Source organism: Pan paniscus, chromosome 23 (assembly GCF_029289425.2).
Source record: "Pan paniscus chromosome 23, NHGRI_mPanPan1-v2.0_pri, whole genome shotgun sequence".
NCBI classification, from domain to species: Eukaryota; Metazoa; Chordata; class Mammalia; order Primates; family Hominidae; genus Pan; species Pan paniscus.
The window spans coordinates 51,969,386-51,988,824 of NC_085927.1; the positions used below are offsets into that span (position 1 = coordinate 51,969,386).

At 57.6% G+C, this 19,439-nt stretch overlaps 1 protein-coding gene and 1 pseudogene across 2 annotated transcripts; both read right to left on the reverse strand.

The window, feature by feature from the left end:
- Positions 1 to 4,310: 4,310 nt before the first annotated feature.
- On the reverse strand, positions 4,311 to 13,473 carry LOC100969627 (cytochrome P450 2D6). 2 transcript variants are annotated; one of them, XM_034949304.3, is made up of 10 exons: positions 13,349 to 13,473; positions 8,345 to 9,600; positions 7,472 to 7,643; positions 6,792 to 6,944; positions 6,527 to 6,687; positions 5,918 to 6,094; positions 5,584 to 5,725; positions 5,192 to 5,379; positions 4,596 to 4,737; positions 4,311 to 4,496 (listed from the first exon to the last, which is right to left on the reverse strand). In XM_034949304.3, exons 2-10 carry the CDS (start codon positions 8,522 to 8,524, stop codon positions 4,318 to 4,320), a joined length of 1,494 nt encoding a protein of 497 aa, XP_034805195.3. In that variant the 5' UTR covers positions 8,525 to 9,600; positions 13,349 to 13,473; the 3' UTR covers positions 4,311 to 4,317. The 2 variants fall into 2 exon arrangements, with proteins under 2 accessions (XP_034805195.3, XP_063459403.1); XM_063603333.1 differs by lacking the exons at positions 8,345 to 9,600; positions 13,349 to 13,473 and having other exon boundaries at positions 7,307 to 7,845.
- Positions 13,474 to 13,964: 491 nt separating this feature from the next.
- Positions 13,965 to 19,439, reverse strand: LOC100994607 (cytochrome P450 2D6-like; annotated as a pseudogene).

The window sequence follows — 19,439 nt, forward strand, 5'->3', positions numbered from 1 at the left end:
CCCAGACACATGGCAGGGAGTCCCAAGGGTAGTGGCAGGCCCCCTCCAGGAAACTCACAAGGTTACCACAGCTCAACTGAAAAGGAAGAACTTCCCAGGACTGTGACACCCCAGTGTGAGAACAGGAGGATGAGGTGCTCTGAAGGCCTTTCTGCCCAGTCTGCCCTCTTATTCCTCCTGCAGGTCACGACCCCCAGGAGACCTGGAGGACTGAATGCTGCTGTCCCCAAGGAGGAGGCTGCCGTCTTATCCCAGGAGGGAGAGCAGGTGAAGTCCCCAGGGGAGGAAGCACCTAGCCCCATTCCTGCTGAGCAGGAGGTGGCAGGTACCCCAGACTGGGAGGTAAGGACAGCCTGGGGCTTCAACTGGAACATCTCCAGCATGGGTCCGACTGAGCAGCCATGGAGCACTGCAGAGTGGGAGGCAGCAGGGCAGAGAGGCAGTGCTGGACGCTGGCTCAACCCCAAGACCAGCAGGCCAAGCTGCCATCCCAGGGGAGCGAGGACGTCTGTGCAGAGCTGAGAGGCAGCAGCCATATGTGAACAGACTGGGCCTCATCCTGGCCCCACCGACTTTGTGTGGACAGAGCCTGTTTCCCTGTCTGTGCAACACAGAACCTGCCTGATCTCACTGCTGGATCCCTCTTCTTCCTGCCAGGAAAATAAAAAGGTTCAAAAGGAAGTTGCTGCGTATCCATCTGGTAAGACCACGGACCCAGCGTGCTGCAGGGGGCTGCTTCCACCCTGCTTCTCAGTGACTGCCAGGGTCACAGACACCCCAGCCCTTTCCCACCTTCCTGACCTGGGGAGGGGAGGGAAGCAGCCCAGGAGTCAGGTGCCTTGACCTTCCTGGGAGCCTCCTTGGGTGGGCAGGAACTCTGGGCCACTCCCCTGAGCTGGCTGCATCCCTACCTTTCACCACAGCTGACCTGGCCCCGGGGCATCTCAGAGGGAGGGTTGGTTGCTCCCAGGAGGGGACTCACAAGGTTTCTACTTTGCAGAGGCCTCTGAGGACAGCAAAGAGCAAAGGCCCTGGGACCGGGTCTCCGTGCCCATGACAGAGCTCTGGCTGGACTGGTTCTGAGCCTCTAACACCCCCAAGACTCAGAACCGTGAAGAAAATCTTTCCAATAAATCCAAGAGTTGCTGCTGCTATAGGCCAGGCTGCCACCTTTCGGGGCCTCCGTCTTCAGACAAACCCAGCCTGGCTTCATCCACACTCCCTGTCCCCACAGCTGCAGGAACAGCACTTCCTGCCACCGAGCCGTGTGACCACAGTGGATTGTCTCTGGAGGGGCCCAAGGGAGCCCTGGCCACCCTTCTGACTGACTCGGTGCCAGGGGACAGACCAACGTCCCTCTCGTGCTGACAGCCGGGCCGCACCCTGGCATGAGGGCATTTACAGAAATGCTGGCGGAACTGCTGCCAGGGAGGCTGTAGGGTCCTCTGGCAAAAGAGGCCTCAGGTGGCTCCTCAGAGTGTCTGGTTCTCTGTCCCAGGCTGTTCCCTAAGAAGGTCTGCCCAGGACTCAGGTAATCATATGCTCATTAGAAACTCTTGGGCACTGCCTGTGTGCCCAGCCCAGCCCATTATGTCGGTGAGGACAGACGTGGAGGACAGCAGTCCCTGCCCTTGGTTGGGGCTCCAGGCCAGCAAGGGCCACAGCCCCAGAAGGCAGAGCAGGAAGACAGGACTCGGGGCAGGTGAAGCAGCCTTCTCGTTGGCAGAAGGGAAACAGAAGCCCAGGGTGGGGAAGGGTGGGGAAGGGTGGGGAAGGGTGGGCCCGGGGTCACACGGGGTAATGGCAGAGCCAGGACTAGGGTCAGGGTCTCTGGCTCTCAGCTGCCCATGCCACCTCCTCCTCCTCTGCCCGCCCCAGTGCCTCATGGGCCCAAGGTTGACTCCCATCCCTAGGGCAGGCCAGTGGCCCACAGGGCTCATACATGGCCCCTGGCCAAGCCTGTGGGCCCTGCCTGACCCCTACTGGGAGGATGGTACCTAGGGTTGGAGCCAAACAAGTGTTCTCCTCCATCGCCAGCCTGGCCCCGAGTGCAAACTCGTCACTGGTCAGGGGTCCGGACAGCAGCATCCCTGAGGGCCCAGAGAGGTGGCCAGTCCTGTGGTGAGGTTGAGAGGGGTCAACGTGCTGGCGGTCCTCGCTCGCTCTCAGCGCCTCCTCGGCCTCAGCGTCTGCTCTGACCACACTTGAGGAGCCCTTCAGCCCAGCGCTGCACTGTGGGAGCCCCTCTCTGGGCTGGTGGAGGCTGGAGCCGGCTCCCTCTGCTTGTGGGGAGGTATGTAGGGAGAGGCGTGGGCGGGAACCTGGGTTGCTCGCGGGCCAGCACCAGTTCTGGGTGGCCAGGGGCTCAGTGGGCCCTGCACTCACAGCGGCCGGCTGGTGCCTCCGGCCCCAGGCAGTGAGGGGCTTAGCACCTGGGCCAGCAGCTGCAGAGGGGGCGCCGGGTCCCCCAGTACTGCTGGCCGCCGGCACACACCACACTTGAATTGTCGCCAGGCCTCAGTCGCCTCCCCGCGGGGCAGGGCTCAGGACCTGCAGCCTGCCATGCCCAAGCCTCCCTACGGTGGGCTCCCTGCAAGGCCCGAGCCTCCCGGATGGGTGCCTCCCACTGCTCCACGGCACCTGGTCCCGTCCACTGCCCAAGGGCTGAGGAGTACAGGTGCCCGGTGTGGGACTGGCAGGCAGCTCTGCCTGTGGCCCTGGCATAGGATCCACTAGGCGAAGCTGGCTGGGCTCCTGAGTCAGGTGGGGACTTGGAGAACTTTTATGTCTAGCCAGAGGATTGTATATGCACCAATCAGCACTCTGTGTGTAGCTCCGGGTTCGTGGATGCACCAGTTAGCACTCTGTATCTAGCTAATCTGGTGGGGACTTGGGGAACCTTTATTTCTAGCTAAAAGATTGTAAATACACCAATCAGCACTCTGTGTCTAGCTCAAGGTTTGTAAACACACCAATCAGCACCCTGTGTCTAACTCAAGGTTTGTAAACGCACCAATCAGTGCTCTCTGTCTACTCTATCTAGCTAATCTAGTGGGGACTTGGACAACCTTTATGTCTAGCTAAGGGATTGTAAATACACCATTCAGCACTCTGTGTCTAGCTCAAGGTTTGTAAATATACCAATCAGCACTCTGTGTCTAGCTCAGGGATTGTAAATGCACCAATCAGCACCCTGTCAAAATGGACCAATCAACTCTCTGTAAGTGGACCAATCCACTGTCTGTAAAATGGGCCAATCAGCAGGATGTGGGTGGAGGGTCAGATAAGGGAATAAAAGCAGGCTGCCTGAAGTAGCAGCGGCAACCTGGTTGCCATCGTTCTTTTGCTGTTTGCAGTAAGTCTTGCTGCTGCTCCCTCACTGGGTCCACACTGCCTTTATGAGTTGTAACACTGGAAGGACTGCAGTTTCACTCCTGAGGCCAGTGAGACCACAAACCCACCAGGAAGAATGAACAACTCCGTACGTGCCGCCTTAAGAGCCGTAACACTCACTGTGAAGGTCTGCAGCTTCACTCCTGAAGCCAGCAAGACCATGCACCCACCAGAAGGAAGAAACTCTGAACACGTCTTAACATCAGAAGGAACAAACTCTGAACACACCATCTTTAAGAACTGTAACACTCACTGCGAGGGTCCACGGCTTCATTCTTGAAGTCAGTGAGACCAAGAACCCACCAATTTTGGACACAAGGTGACAGGCTGAGGGCGGTGGCTCGGTCCTGGGTTTTCCTGGGGCCTTCCCAGGGAATGTTCTGGCACCTGCCGACTGAGCCCTGGGAGGTAGCCCTGGCATATAGCTCCCTGATGCCATGATTTGTCTTCCGTTTTGGGGTGTCATATATGAAGGGAGGTGACTGTTGTGATGGTGCTGGCAGGACTGCTGTCCCTGATGTGGGGTGGGCTGAGTTAGGCCTGAAATACGGGCCTCCAGGCTGAGTCCTGCCCTCTCCACCACATCCAGGGCTGACTGACACCTCTAGTCAGCCCATTCTGGCCCCTTCCCCACATGCCAGGACAATGTAGTCCTTGTCACCAATCTGGGCAGTCAGAGTTGGGTCAGTGGGGGACATGGGATTATGGGCAAGGGTAACTGACATCTGCTCAGCCTCAACGTACCCCTGTCTCAAATGCGGCCAGGCGGTGGGGTAAGCAGGAATGAGGCAGGGGTGGGGTTGCCCTGAGGAGGATGATCCCAACGAGGGCGTGGGCAGGGGACCCGAGTTGGAACTACCACATTGCTTTATTGTACATCAGGGCCCCTGGCTAGGGAGCAGGCTGGGGACTAGGTACCCCATTCTAGCGGGGCACAGCAAAAAGCTCGTAGGGGGATGGGGTCACCAGAAAGCTGACGACACGAGAGTGGCTGGGCCGGGGCTGTCCGGCGGCCACAGAGAAGCTGAAGTGCTGCAGCAGGGAGGTGAAGAAGAGGAAGAGCTCCATGCGGGCCAGGGGCTCCCCGAGGCATGCGCGGCGGCCTGTGGGGAGGGGAGGGGCGTCAGTGAACCTGGCCTCCTGGGTGATACCCCTGCAAGACTCCACGGAAGGGGACAGGGAGCCGGGCTCCCCACAGGCACCTGCTGAGAAAGGCAGGAAGGCCTCCGGCTTCACAAAGTGGCCCTGGGCATCCAGGAAGTGTTCGGGGTGGAAGTGGAAGGGCTTCTCCCAGACGGCCTCATCCTTCAGCACCGATGACAGGTTGGTGATGAGTGTCGTTCCCTGGGCAGGAGATGCAGGGTGAGAGTGGGGACTGGGCTCTAGGATGCTAGGACCCCTGCCACCAAACACATGGGGGACACACACTGCCTGGCACACAGCTGGACTCTGTCAACTAGTCCTGCGCCCGAGAAGCTCCACAGTACCCTCTCCGACCCCACAGCAGGGCGCAGTCACACCTCTCAGAGGCACCCACACTGCCCCCTCTCCCTGCAGGCGTTGGGTCCTCCAACATTCTGGCAGGTCCTGATTTGTCTTCCCCACTAGATGGGGGTTCTGGATGGACAGGCCAGCCCTGCCTATACTCTGGACCCCTCACCCAAGCGGGGACAGTCAGTGTGGTGGCATTGAGGACTAGGTGGCCAGGGTTCCTAGAGTGGGCCCACCTGGCAGTGGCCATGCTGGGGCTACCACTGGGGCTGATGCTGAGCTGGGGTGAGGAGGGTGCCAGGCCTACCTTAGGGATGCGGAAGCCCTGTACTTCGATGTCACGGGATGTCATATGGGTCACACCCAGGGGGACGATGTCCCCAAAGCGCTGCACCTCGTGAATCACGGCAGTGGTGTAGGGCATGCGAGCCTGGTCACCCATCTCTGGTCGCCGCACCTGCCCCATCACGTCGTCGATCTCCTGTTGGACACGGCCTGGACAGACATGCGTCCCCACAATGGGTCAGCACCCAGGGGACCAGCCCTGACACTCTCCTTCCTCCTGTGTTGGAGGAAGTTAGGCTTACAGGAGCCAGGCCACGCCTGTGCTGGAAGCCCCGGGTGTCCCAGCTAAGCCCAGGGGCCCCCACCTGTACCCTTCCTCCCTCAGTCCCTGCCTTGGGCCCCAGCTGGGCTCACGCTGCACATCCGGATGTAGGATCATGAGCAGGAGGCCCCAGGCCAGCGTGACCGAGGTGGTCACCATCCCGGCAAGGAACAGGTCAGCCACCACCATGCGCAGGTTCTCATCATTGAAGCTGCTCTCAGGGTTCCCCTTGGCCTGAGCAGGGCCGAGAGGATACTCAAGGGATAGAACGGGGTAGCCCCCAAATGACCTCCAATTCTGCACCTGTCAGCCCAGATGCGGCTCGCCGGGTGATGCACTGGCCCAACCTTTTGCCCAGCCTCCCCTCATTCCTCCTGGGACACTCAACCCACCACCCTTGCCCCTCACCGTGGCAGCCGCTCTCACCTTCTCCATCTCTGCCAGGAAGACCTCAGTCAGGTCTCGGGGGGGCTGGGCTGGGTCCCAGGTCATCCTGTGCTCAGTTAGCAGCTCATCCAGCTGGGTCAGGAAAGCCTTTTGGAAGCGTAGGACCTTGCCAGCCAGCGCTGGGATGTGCAGGAGTACGGGGACGGCATTCAGCACCTACACCAGACAGAATGGGGTCTCAATCCCTCCTGTGCTCTGCGTTCACCTGGACCAGTCTCAGGCCCCAGCCATCTCCAGGAACACCCAGGGCCTGCCTGTCCCCACCACTGACCTCCCCAAGTCCCTCCCCAAGTGCCAGCCTCCACCCTCTCTCCTTGCCCAGAGGAGAAACCTAAAATCGAAATCTCCAACGTGGACGGGGGTACAGAGTCCTTGGCCTCTCCTGGTGCCCCCTGACCCGGGCACACCTCTCCCACGACCATGTCTGAGATGTCCCCTCCTCCTCCAGGCCCTTCTTACAGTGGGGTCTCCTGGAATGTCCTTTCCCAAACCCTTCTATGCAAATCCTGCCCTTCGGAGGCCCCAGTCCAGCCCCGGCACCTCTCAGGAGCTCGCCCTGCAGAGACTCCTCGGTCTCTCGCTCCGCACCTCGCGCAGGAAGCCCGACTCCTCCTTCAGTCCCTCCTGAGCTAGGTCCAGCAGCCTGAGGAAGCGAGGGTCGTCGTACTCGAAGCGGCGCCCGCAGGTGAGGGAGGCGATCACGTTGCTCACGGCTTTGTCCAGGAGGCCGTTGGGGCGAAAGGGGCGTCCTGGGGGCGGGAGATGCGGGTCAGGGGTCGCCTTCCCCGTCCCCCGCCTTCCCCGTCCCCCACCTTCCCAGTTCCCGCTTTGTGCCCTTCTGCCCATCACCCACCGGCTTCGTCGGCGAAGGCGGCACAAAGGCAGGCGGCCTCCTCGGTCACCCACTGCTCCAGCGACTTCTTGCCCAGGCCCAAATTGCGCAAGGTGGACACGGAGAAGCGCCTCTGCTCGCGCCACGCGGGCCCGTAGCGTGCCAGGATCACCCCTGGGGGCGGGACGGACACGTGGGCGTTGCCATGAAGGCCTTGGCCCCACCCTCCGCCACCCACTCCAACCCTGGCGCTCCACAAGGTCTCCCGCAGTCCCTAGCCCGGTCCAGCTGGGCACAGGGCCCGCTCTTTGCTCACCCACATTGCTCCCCTGCCTGGGGCGGGGTTTGGCCCCACCTCGTCTCTACCCACCCTGACCACCTTTCCACTCAGGGAAGATCCCGCCCGTCCCGCCCACACTGAGCCCGCAGCATAGGCGCGGTCCCCGCCACCGCCACTTCGACGGTCAGCCTCGCCCACCGGGCTTCTGGCGGGTCTGGGCAGTAGCCCCGCCCCCTCCCAGCCCACAGACTCGCACCTCCCCCGTGCAGGTGGTTTCCTGGCCCACTGTCCTCAGCCCACTCGCTGGCCTTTATCTCTGTTTCACGTCCAGGACCCCACGCCCTGTCGGCGCTGCTTGGGCTACGGTCACTGTCCACCCGGGGCCCACGGAAACGCGGTCTCTGTCTCCACCGCTGCTTGCCTTGGGAACGCGGCCCGAAGCCCAGGACCTGGTAGATGGGCGCAGGCGGGCGGTCGGCGGTGTCCTCGCCGCGGGTCACCATCGCCTCGCGCACGGCCGCCAGCCCATTGAGCACGACCACCGGCGTCCAGGCCAGCTGCAGGCTGAACACGTCCCCGAAGCGGCGCCGCAACTGCAGAGGGAGGGTCAGGGCCTCTGTCAAGCCAGGATCCCCCCAGACTACAGGTCCTAGTCCTATTTGAACCTTGGACGACCCCCGGGGCTACCAGGAGTGAGCAGGTGGAAGGAGGAGACCCAGCCTCCTGATCCTGGGGCGGGGGTGGGGGTCACACCTTCTGTGATGGAGGAACTCAGTTTGGATGCGTCACCCAGGTATGACCTTGCAAGAGTCACCAAAATGGCCGAGAGGCCCCAGTTAGCATCCCATTCCCAGATGATGGTCCATGCCGGTGAGCAGTGAGGCCCGAGGACCCACAGTGCAAAAGGTTTGAACCGGGTCACTGCACCCCCTTCATCCTCGATTTCGTGATTTAAACGGCACTCAGGACTAACTCATCTTCCATTCCCAAGGCCTTTCCTTCTGGTGTCAGCAGAAGGGACTTTGTGCTCCATAACATATGCTGCCCAATGGGCTTGCACGCCCACTGCCAAGTCCAGCTCCACCTCGAGGCCCTTGCCCTAGTCTTCCTTGGCCTTTGGAAAATCCAGTCCTTCATGCCATGTATAAATGCCCTTCCCCAGGAAGTCCCCCAAACCTGCTTCCCCTTCTCAGCCTGGCTTCTGGTGCAGCCTGTGGTTTCACCCACCATCCATGTTTGCTTCTGGTAGGGGAGCCTCAGCACCTCTGCCACCCTCCAGGACCTCCTCCCTCACCTGGTCGAAGCAGTATGGTGTGTTCTGGAAGTCCACATGCAGCAGGTTGCCCAGCCCGGGCAGTGGCAGGGGGCCTGGTGGGTAGCGTGCAGCCCAGCGTTGGCGCCGGTGCATGAGGTCCACCAGGAGCAGGAAGATGGTCACTATCACGGCCAGGGGCACCAGTGCTTCTAGCCCCATACCTGCCTCACTACCAAATGGGCTCCTCTGGACACACCTGGCACCCCCACCCCACCAGGCACAGAGGACCAGGCAGGACACTCTCAGCACACCAAGCGCGTGACCCTTCCCTTATAAAGGGAGCTGATGATGGCCTTCGCCCTCTGCTGTGAGCCAGCCTGCTGTGTTGACTGTGCTGCCAGTGGCAGAGTCAGGCCAGGGCGGGTATGGGCTGCTCCAGAGGTCCTTGCCGCTGCTTCCTGCTCCAGGCCCTTACCCAGGGTAGGGTGGTAGAAAGGCCTGGTCGGAGAAGTCACCCCCTCTCTCCCCACTCCAAGCTCCCCAAGCCCGCACAGGCTTCTGGGATAACCAGGGTCTCAGCGGACCCGGCCATCCACCTCCCAGCTAGGCTCATACACCCTAATGTAGTCACAACCCCTCCTCCAGAACATGGCCTTGCCCTTTCCCTACCCCCACCTGCCCACTCCAGAGTGACCTTCAGCACCCTTATCTGTCACTGGCACTTACCTGGGGCCTTAGAGCTCCTGATGATGAGTGGCATCATGGGCCTGGTCCCTTCACTTCACCTTGCACTCTTGACATGCACAGACGCTATGCACACACCTGATGGTGCACAGATCTCTTGTCCACTCCCAGACACTTGTCCACTTGTTCACACTTGCAGGGACACGATTACACATGCAGAAAATCACCCACACAAAGACAATATTCACACATACACAGACTCACACTGACACTCAGGGCACACATTCTGTCTCCCACACACCAGTCACACACACATACAGACCCGGCACCAAGTACCCCACTTCCCAGCCATGCCCGAGGTTTCCTGGATGGGACCTCTCCTGTCCAGAGGCTGCTCCCAGTGAGCCTCAAAGCTGTCACGTGGATCCCAGCTCAGCCCACATTCTGGGCTCTGGCCGGGCCATGGCTTCTTGTTTGCAACAGGGCTGTTCCCAGAGCTCCCAGTTGGTAGCCTGAAGGCCCTTGCCCCAGCCTGTGACAGCATCCTCCAGGGCTGCCTGAGGGTCGTCATTCTCCACTGCTTTCTGGCCTCCATGTTTCTGATTAGAAATCTGGTGGAAACGTTATGGAGGATCCTTTATTTAGGATATGTTGCTTTTTTATTTTTATTTTTTCTTTAGACAGGGTCTCACTCTGTTGCCCGGGCCGGAGTGCAGTGGCAGGATCACGGCTCACTGCAATCTCAACATCAAGTGGACCTCCTGCCTCCCAAGTAGCTGGGACTACAGGCACCACTGAGCCCAAATAATTTTTTTTTTGAGACAGAGTTTTGCTCTGTCGCCCTGGTGGGAGTGCAATGATGCGATCTCGGCTCACTGCAACCTCCACCTCCAGGGTTCAAGCGATTCTCCTGCCTCAGCCTCCCAAGTAGCTGGGATTACAGGTGCCCGCCACCATGCCTGGCTGATTTTTTGTACAAGAAGTTCATAGAACATCAAGCAGATTTAACCCAAAGAAGACGACCTCAAGGCATCTGATAATTAAACTCCCAAAGGTCAAGGATAAAGAAAGGATCCTAAAAGCAGCAAGAGAAAAGAAACAAATAACATGCAGTAGAGCTCCAATACATGACATGGGGCAGCCACCTTTCCAGTGGAAACGTTACAGGCCGGGGGGAGTGGCATGACATATTTAAACTGCTGAAGGAAAAAAAACTTTTAGCCTAGAATAACATATCTGGCAAAAATGTCCTTCCAACAGGAAGGAGAAATAAAGACCTTCCCAGACAAACAAAAGCTGCGAGATTTCATCAACACCAGACCTATATCCCACAACAAATGCTAAAGGGAGTTTTTCAATCTGAAAAAAAAAGGATATTAATGAGCAAGAAGAAATCATCTAAAGGTACAAAACTCACTGGTAATAGTAAGCACACAGAAAAACAGAGTATTATAATACTGTAATTGTGGTGTCTAAACTACTCTTATTTTAATTAGACTAAATGATGAACCAATCAAAAATAATAAGTACTTTTCAAGACAGACAGTACAGTAAGACATAAAGAGGCCGGACCCGGTGGCTCACGCAGGTAATCCCAGCACTTTGTAAGGCTGAGGTGGGTGGATCACCTGAGGGCAGGAGTTCGAGACAAGCCTGGCCAACATGGTGAAACCCCATCTCTACTAAAAATACAAAAAATTTAGCTGGGCATGGTGGTGGGCGCCTGCTACCCAGGAGGCTGAGGCAGGAGAATCGGTTGAACCTGGGAAGTGGAGGTTACAGTGAGCTGAGATCGTGCCACTGCACTCTAGCCTGGGCAACAGAGCAAGACTTTATCTCAAAAACAAAAAAAGACAGAGAAACAACAAAAAGTTAAAAAGCACTAAGATGAACTTACAGTGTAGAGTTTTTATTAGTCTTCTTTTTGCTTTATGTTTGTTTACGCAATCAGTGTTGTCATCCGTTTAAAATAATGAGTTATAAGATAATATTTGCAAGCCTCACAGCAACCTCAAATCAAAAAGCACACAATAAGTGAGACTGTGTCTCAAAAAGAAAAGAAGAAAAAACACACAATGGATACACACACACAAAAAAGCAAGAAATTAAATCATACCACCAGAGAAAATCACCTTCATTAAAAGGAAAACAAGAAACAAAAAAAAAAAAAAAAAAAAAGAGAAGACCACAAAACAGTGAGAAAAGAAATAACAAAATAGCAGGAGTAAGTCCCTGCTTAGCAATAATAACATTGAATGTAAATGGACTAAACTCTCCAATACAAAGACACAGAGTGGCTGAATGGATGAAAAAGCAAAGCTCAATGCTCTTTTGTCTAGAAGAAACACACTTCACCTGTAAAGATACACATAGACTGAAAATAAAGGGATGGAAAAAGATACTCCATGCCAATGGAAAACAAAAAAGAGCAGGAGTAGCAATACTTAGACAAAACAGATTTTAAAACAAAAACTGTAAGAGGAGGCCGGGTGTGGTGGCTCACTCCTGTAATTCCAGCACTTTGGGAGGCTGAGACGGGCGGATCACGAGGTCGGGAGATTGAGACTATCCTGGCTAACATGGTGAAACCCCGTCTCTACTAAAAATACAAAAAATTAGCCAGGCGTGGTGGCGGGCGCCTGTAGTCCCAGCTACTCAGGAGGCTGAGGCAGGAGAATGGCGTCAACCTGGGAGGCGAAGCTTGCAGTGAGCCAAGATCGTGCCACTGCACTCCAGCCTGGGTGACAGAGCGAGACTCCGTCTCCAAAACAAAACAAACAAACAACAACCACCAAAAAAACTGTAAGAGGAGACAAAGAAGGTCATCCAGCAACAGAATATAACAATTGTAAATACATATGCACACAACACTGGAGCACGTAAAGCAAATGTTATTAGAGCCAAAGAGAGACCTTAATGCAATAACAGCTAAAGACGTCAACACCCCACATTCAGCATTGGACGGGTGTCCCAGATGGAAACCCAATAAGAAAACATTAGACTTAATCTGCACTACAGAACAAATGGACCTACTAGATATTTATAGAACACTTCGTCTAAAGTCTGCAGAATACACATTCTTCTCCTCAGCACATGGATCATTCTCAAGGATACACCATATGTTAGGTCACAAAGCAAGTCTTAAAACATTACAAATGTTAAAATAATATCAAGCATCTTCTCTGACCACAACAGAATAAAAGTGGAAATCAACAACAAGAGGAATTCTGGAAACTATACATACACGTGAAAATTAAACAGTATGGTCCGGAATGACCAGTAGTTCAATGAAGAAATTAGGAAGGAAATTTGGCTGGGCACAGTAGCTTACACCTGTAATCCCAGCACTCTGGGGGGCTGAGGCAGTCAGATGACCTGAGATAAGGAGTTCGAAAGCAGCCTGGCCAACATGGTGAAACTCCGTCTCTACAAAAAATACAAAAATTAACAAAGCATGGTGGCATGTGCCTGCAGTCCCAGCTACTAGGGAGGCTGAGATGGGAGGATTGCTTGAACCCAGGAAGTCAAGGCTGCAGTGAGCCCTGATGGCATCACTGCACTCCAGCCTCGGTGACAGAGCAAGACCCTGTCTCAAGAAAACACACACACACACACACACACACACACACACACACACACAGAGATGCTCAAACTAATATCATTTTGCTGTTAGAGCCAGGAGGGGTGGCCTGTGTAGTAAAAAGTGGGGAAGTCATTCCTTGCACAATGCAAGCCACTGGACCAAGAGTCCAAACTGACTCTTGACAGGAGGCTGGGAGATATCTGCTAAGGCCTTGGAATGTCCTGCCTGAAATAGTGTCTTTGTACATAGCTAGGGCCTTGGACCGTGCAACACAGTTTATGCCAACAATGTGATCGAGGGTGGGGCCGTCAGGCCTGTATCCGTCTGACTTCAGGAGGGGCTGGAGACTGAGTAACTGAGGTCAGCCATGCTGCGGGGGCTCAAGCCTAGGATGACCAACTCCCAACAAAAACCATGGACACCAAGGCCCAGGTGAGCTTCCGTGGCTGGCAGGGCTCTCTGCTGCCTCACTTACTGTTGGGGGAGAATTAAGCACTGCCTGTAGGAGTCCACCAGGAAAGAGAGCTGCAGCCTCGGCCTGGTCATTCTGGACTCTGGTCCCTGTGCCTTTCATCTTTGCTGACTTTAATCTGTACCCTTCTCTGTAATAAACCGTTAACAGGGAGAATAACAGCTTTTCTAGGGCTGTGAGACCTTCTAGAAATCACTGAACCTGAGGGTGGTCTGGGGGAGCACAACACAGTCTCCCACCCTAGCCAGGGAATGGGTTGATTCTTGGCATATGCCTATTCATATCCACCCCAGCCAAGACTTACGCATGGACTTTGTCACCAAGCCAGGCAGCCAGTGATGGGTCTCTGGGCGTGACGTGGGGGCAGGCTGTTTCCTGCTGAGAATCACTATGCCTGTATCTCAAGTAAAGTCAGGTGTCCAGGTAAGAGTGAATGAGGTGAGGCTGGTCTCGGTGGCTCACGCCTGTAATCCCAGCACTTTGGGAGGCTGAGGCTGGTGGTCACGTGAGGTCAGGAGTTTGAAAGCAGACTGGCCAACATGGCGAAACCCATCACTACTAAAAAGACAAAAATGAGCCGGGGGTGGTACCGGGTGCCTGTAATCCCAGCTACTCAGGAAGCTGAGGCACGAGAATCGCTTGAACTCTGGAGGTGGAGGTTGCAGTGAGCTGAGATTACACCACTGCACTCCAGCCTGGATGATAGAGTAGGCTCCATCTCAAAAAAAAAAAAAAAAAAAAAAATGAATGAATGAGGTGAGGGGTGAGGGGTGAGCACTGACATCAGGCAGGTGACTGACGACCCAACACAACCAGGACCTTGGCAGGGGCCCAGACTGGATACAGAAACCAAGTGGGAGCCACTAGACTAATTTATTGTACAAGAGGGTCCCAGCTGAGGAGCAAGTTGGGGGCTTGATGCCCAACTCTAGCGGGGCACAGCACAAAGCTCATAGGGGGATGGGGTCACCAGAAAGCCGACGACACGAGAGTGGCTGGGCCGGGGCTGTCCGGTGGGCACCGAGAAGCTGAAGTGCTGCAGCAGGGAGGTGAAGAAGAGGAAGAGCTCCATGCGGGCCAGGGGCTCCCCGAGGCATGCGCGGCGGCCTGTGGGGAGGGGAGGGGCGTCAGTGAGCCTGGCTCCTGGGTGATACCCCTGCAAGACTCCACGGATGGGGACAGGGAGCCGGGCTCCCCACAGGCACCTGCTGAGAAAGGCAGGAAGGCCTCTGGCTTCACAAAGTGGCCCTGGGCATCCAGGAAGTGTTCGGGGTGGAAGTGGAAGGGCTTCTCCCAGACGGCCTCATCCTTCAGCACCGATGACAGGTTGGTGAAGAGCATCATCCCCTGGGCAGGAGATGCAGGGTGAGAGTGGGGACTGGGCTCTAGGATGCTGGGACCCCCAAGCACACAGGGGACACACACTGCCTGGCACACAGCTGGACTCTGTCAACTAGTCCTGTGCCCGAGAAGCTCCAGAGCACCCTCTCCGACCCCATGGCAGGGCGCAGTCACACCTCCTGGGGGTGCCCATGCTGCCCCCTCTCCCTATAAGTATTGGGGTCCTCCAACATTCTGGCAGGTCCTGGTCTGCCTTCCCCACTAGACTGGGGCTCTGGATGGACAGACCAGCCCTGCCTATACTCTGGACCCCACACCCAGGCTGGGACAGTCGATGTGGTGGCATTGAGGACTGGGTGGCCAGGGTTCCTAGACTGGACCCACCTGGCAGTGGCCATGCCGGGGCTATCACCAGGGGCTGGTGCTGAGCTGGGGTGAGGAGGGTGCCAGGCCTACCTTAGGGATGCGGAAGCCCTGTACTTCGATGTCACGGGATGTCATATGGGTCACACCCAGGGGGACGATGTCCCCAAAGCGCTGCACCTCGTGAATCACGGCAGTGGTGCAGGGCATGCGAGCCTGGTCACCCATCTCTGGTCACCGCACCTGCCCTATCACGTTGTCGATCTGTTGGACACGGCCTGGACAGACATGCGTCCCCACAATGGGTCAGCACCCAGGGGACCAGCCCTGACACTCTCCTGCCTCCTGTGTTGGAGGAGGTTAGGCTTACAGGAACCTGGCCAAGCCTGTGCTTGGAGTCCCGGGTGTCCCAGCTAAGCTCAGGGGCCCCCACCTGTACCCTTCCTCCCTTGCCCCCTGCACTGGGCCCCAGCTGGGCTCACGCTGCACATCCGGGTGTAGGATCATGAGCAGGAGGCCCCAGGCCAGCGTGACCGAGGTGGTCACCATCCCGGCAAGGAACAGGTCAGCCACCACCATGCGCAGGTTCTCATCATTGAAGCTGCTCTCAGGGTTCCCCTTGGCCTGAGCAGGGCTGAGAGGGTACTCAGGGGACAGAGCGGGAAAGCCCCCAAATGACCTCCCATTCTGCACCTGTCAGCCCAGGTGCCACTTGCCAAGTGATCCAATGGACCCACCTTTTGCCTGCCTCATTCCTCCCGGACGCTCAACCCACCACCCCTGGTCCCCACCGTGTCAGCCGCTCTCACCTTCTCCATCTCTGCCAGGAAGGCCTCAGTCAGGTCTCCGGGTGGCTGGGCTGGGTCCCAGATCATTCTGTGCTCGGTCAGCAGCTCATCCAGCTGGGTCAGGAAAGCCTTTTGGGAGCGTAGGACCTTGCCAGCCAGCCCTGGGATGCGCAGGAGGAGGGGGACAACATTCAGCATCTACAGCTGACACAGAACGGGGTCTCAATCCCTCCTGTGCTCTGCGTTCACCTGGACCAGTCTCAGGCCCCAGCTGCCTCCAGGGAAGACCCAGGGCCTGCCTGTCCCCACCACTGACCTCCCCAAGTGCCAGTCTCCACCCTCTCTCCTTGCCCTGGGCTGCCAGAGGAGAAACCTAAAAATCAAAATCTCCAATGTGGACAGGAGACACAGGGTCCTTGGCCTTTCTTGGTGCCCCCTGACCCGGGCACACCTCTCCCACGACCGTATCTGAGATGTCTCCTCCTCCTCAAGGCCCTTCCTCTAGCAGTGAGCTCTTCTGGAATGTCCTTTCCCAAACCACTCTATGCAAACCCTGCTCCTTGGAGGTCCGGCTGCAGTCCCGGCACCTCTCAGGAGCTCGCCCTGCAGAGACCCTGCGGTCCCTCGCTCCACATCTCTCGCAGAAAGCCCAGCTCCTCCTTCAATCCCTCCTGAGCTAGGTCCAGTAGCCTGAGGAAGCGAGGGTCGTCGTACTCGAAGCGGCGCCCGCAGGTGAGGGAGGCGATCACGTTGCTCGCCGCTTTGTTCAGGAGGCCGTTGGGGCGAAAGGGGCGTCCTGGGGGCGGGAGATGCGGGTCAGGGGTCGCTTTCCCAGTCCTCCACCTTCCCAGTTCCCGCTTTGTGCCCCTCTGCCCATCACCCACTGGCTTGGTCGGCGAAGGCGGCACAGAGGCAGGCGGCCTCCTCGGTCACCCACTGCTCCAGCACTTCTTGCCCAGGCCCAAGTTGCGCAAGGTGGACACGGAGAAGCGCCTCTGCTCGCGCCACGCGTGTCCGTAGCGTGCCAGGATCACCCCTGGGGGCGGGACGGACACATGGGCGTGGTCATGGAGGCCTTGGCCCCGCCCTCCGCCGCCCACTCCAACCCTGGGCTTTTCCTGGTCTCCCGCAGTCCCTGGCCCTGTCCAGCTGGGCACAGGGCCTGCTCTTTGCTCACTCACCTTGCTTGGGTCTTGGCCCCACCTTGGCTCTTCCGACCCTGACTGCCTTTCCACTCAGGGAAGATCCCGCCCGTCCCGCCCCGCCCATACTGAGCCCACAGCAGAGTCCATCCCGGCTTCTAGACACCCGCTTCCAGCTGGGAAAGGCGCCAGCTCCGCCCACCCGGTTCCTGGTGGGTCTCGGCAGTTGCCCCGCCCACTCACAAGCCCCTCCTCCTCCCGCCCACAGACTCGCACCTCCCCAGTGGAAGTGGTTTCCTGGCTCGCTGTCCCCAACCCACTCGCTGGCCTTTCTGTGTGTCCCAAGTCCACAACCCCGCGCCCTCTCAGCCCAGCTTGGGCTACGGTCACCGCCCACCCAGGACCCACGGAAACGCAGTCTCTGTCCCCCACCGCCGCTTGCCTTGGGAGCGCGGCCCGACGCCCAGGACCTGGTAGATGGGCGCAGGCGGGCGGTCGGCGGTGTCCTCGCCGCAGGTCACCAGCGCCTCACGCACGGCCGCCAGCCCATTGAGCACGACCACCGGCGTCCAGGCCAGCTGCAGGCTGAACACGTCCCCAAAGCGGTGCTGCAGCTGTAGAGGGAGGGTCAGGGCCTCCGTTGGGTCAGGGCCTCCGTCAGGCCAGGGTCCCCCCAGACTGCAGGTCCTAGTCCTATTTGAACCTTGGACGACCCTCGGGGCTACCAGGAGTGAGCAGGTGGAAGGAGGAGACCCAGCCTCCTGATCCTGGGGCGGGGGTGGGGTCACACCTTCTGTGATGGAGGAACTCAGTTTGGATGCGTCACCCAGGTATGACCTTGCAAGAGTCACCAAAATTGCCGAGAGGCCCCAGTTAGCATCCCATTCCCAGATGATGGTCCATGCTGGTGAGCAGTGAGGCCCGAGGACCCACAGTGCAAAAGGTTTGAACCGGGTCCACTATATCCCTTCATCCTTGATTTCTAACTTACTCATTTATTTAGACCATGTCTGGCTCTGTCACCCAGGCTGGAGCGCAATGGCACGATCTTGGCTCACTGCAACCTCCACCTCCCGGGTTCAAGCAATTCTCCTGCCTCAGCCTCCCATGTAGCTGGGATTACAGGTGCCCACCACCGCGCCCCGCTAATTTTTGTATTTTTAGTAGAGACGGGTTTCATCGTGTTAGCCAGGATGGTCTCGATCTCCTAACCTCATGATCCGCCCGCCTTAGCCTCCCAAAGTGCTGGGATTACAGGCGTGAGCCACCGTGCCCGGCCTGATTTCTTATTCGTTTATTTAGACATTGTCTGGCTGTGTCACCGAGGTTGCAAGGCAATGGCACAATCTCCACTCACTACAACCTCTGCCTCCTAGGTTCAAGCAATTCTCCTGCCTCAGCCTCCCAAGTAGCTGGGATTACAGGCATGCACCACTGTGCCCAGCTCATTTTTTGTATGTTTAGTAGAGACGGGTTTTTGCCATGTTGGCCAGACTCATCTGGAACCCCTGACCTCAGGTGATCCGCCCACCTTGGCTTCCTTAAGTGCTGGGATTATAGGCGTGAGCCACCACGCACAGCCTGATTTCCTGATTTAAACGGCACACAGGACCCTGACTCGTCTTCCATTCCCAAGGCCTTTCCTTCTGGTGTCAGCAGAAGGGACTTTGTGCTCCTAACATATGCTGCCCAATGGGCTTGCACGCCCACTGCCAAGTCCAGCTCCACCTCCAGGCCCTTGCCCTACTCTTCCTTGGCCTTTGGAAAATCCCATCTTTCATGCCATGCATAAATGCCCTCCCCCAAGAAGTCCCTGAAATCTGCTTCCCCTTCTCAGCCTGGCTTCTGGTCCAGACTGTGGCTCCACCCACCACCCATGTTTGCTGGTGGTGGGGGATCCTCAGGACCTCCTCCCTCACCTGGTTGAAGGTGTATATGTTCTGGAAGTCCACATGCAGCAAGTTGCCCAGCCCGGGCAGTGGCAGGGGGCCTGGCGGGTAGTGTGCAGTCCAGCGTTGGTGCCGGTGCATCAGGTCCACCAGGAGCAGGAAGATGGCCACTGTCACTGCCAGGGGCACCAGTGCATCCAGCCCCATGGCTGCCTCACTGCCCATTGGGCTCCTCTGGACACACCTGGCACCTCCACCCCACCAGGCACAGAGGACCAGGCAGGACACTCTCAGCACACCCAGTGCATGACCGTTCCCTTATAAAGGGAGCTGATGATGGCCTTTGCCTTCTGCTGTGAGCCAACCTGCTGTGTTGACTGTGCTGCCAGTGGGTGCAGGGTCAGGCCAGGGCGGGTATGGGCTGCTGCAGAGGTCCTTGCCCCTGCTCGCTCTAGTTGCCTACCCAGATTAGGGTGGTGGGCGAGAGGTGGCCTGGCACGGGAGCTCCACCCAAGTTGGAGGTATGGATTGTACTGGGTGCTGAGCTGTGTACTGGGAGCATGGTGGTAAGGCTGTGAGTCAATGCCCCAACGTAATGATGACCACGGGGAGTAGGAAGGTAACATAGCTGACATGACAAGCCAGGAGTGCCATGAGGGTCCATGGGGACGTTGTCCCAGGCTGGAACAGGACTTTCTGGGAAGGATTCATGGAGAACTTTGTCTAGCTGACTGAGGGGCTGCCTAGCACTGTAGGCCACGGCACTGGCAGTGGGACCAACCCACCCCTGGAATTTCCTGTGCAGGTGGCCTGAGGGGCAGCAGGAGGCCAGCAGCTGGAGCCTGGGTCTTTTCAGGTCTGGATGAAGACTG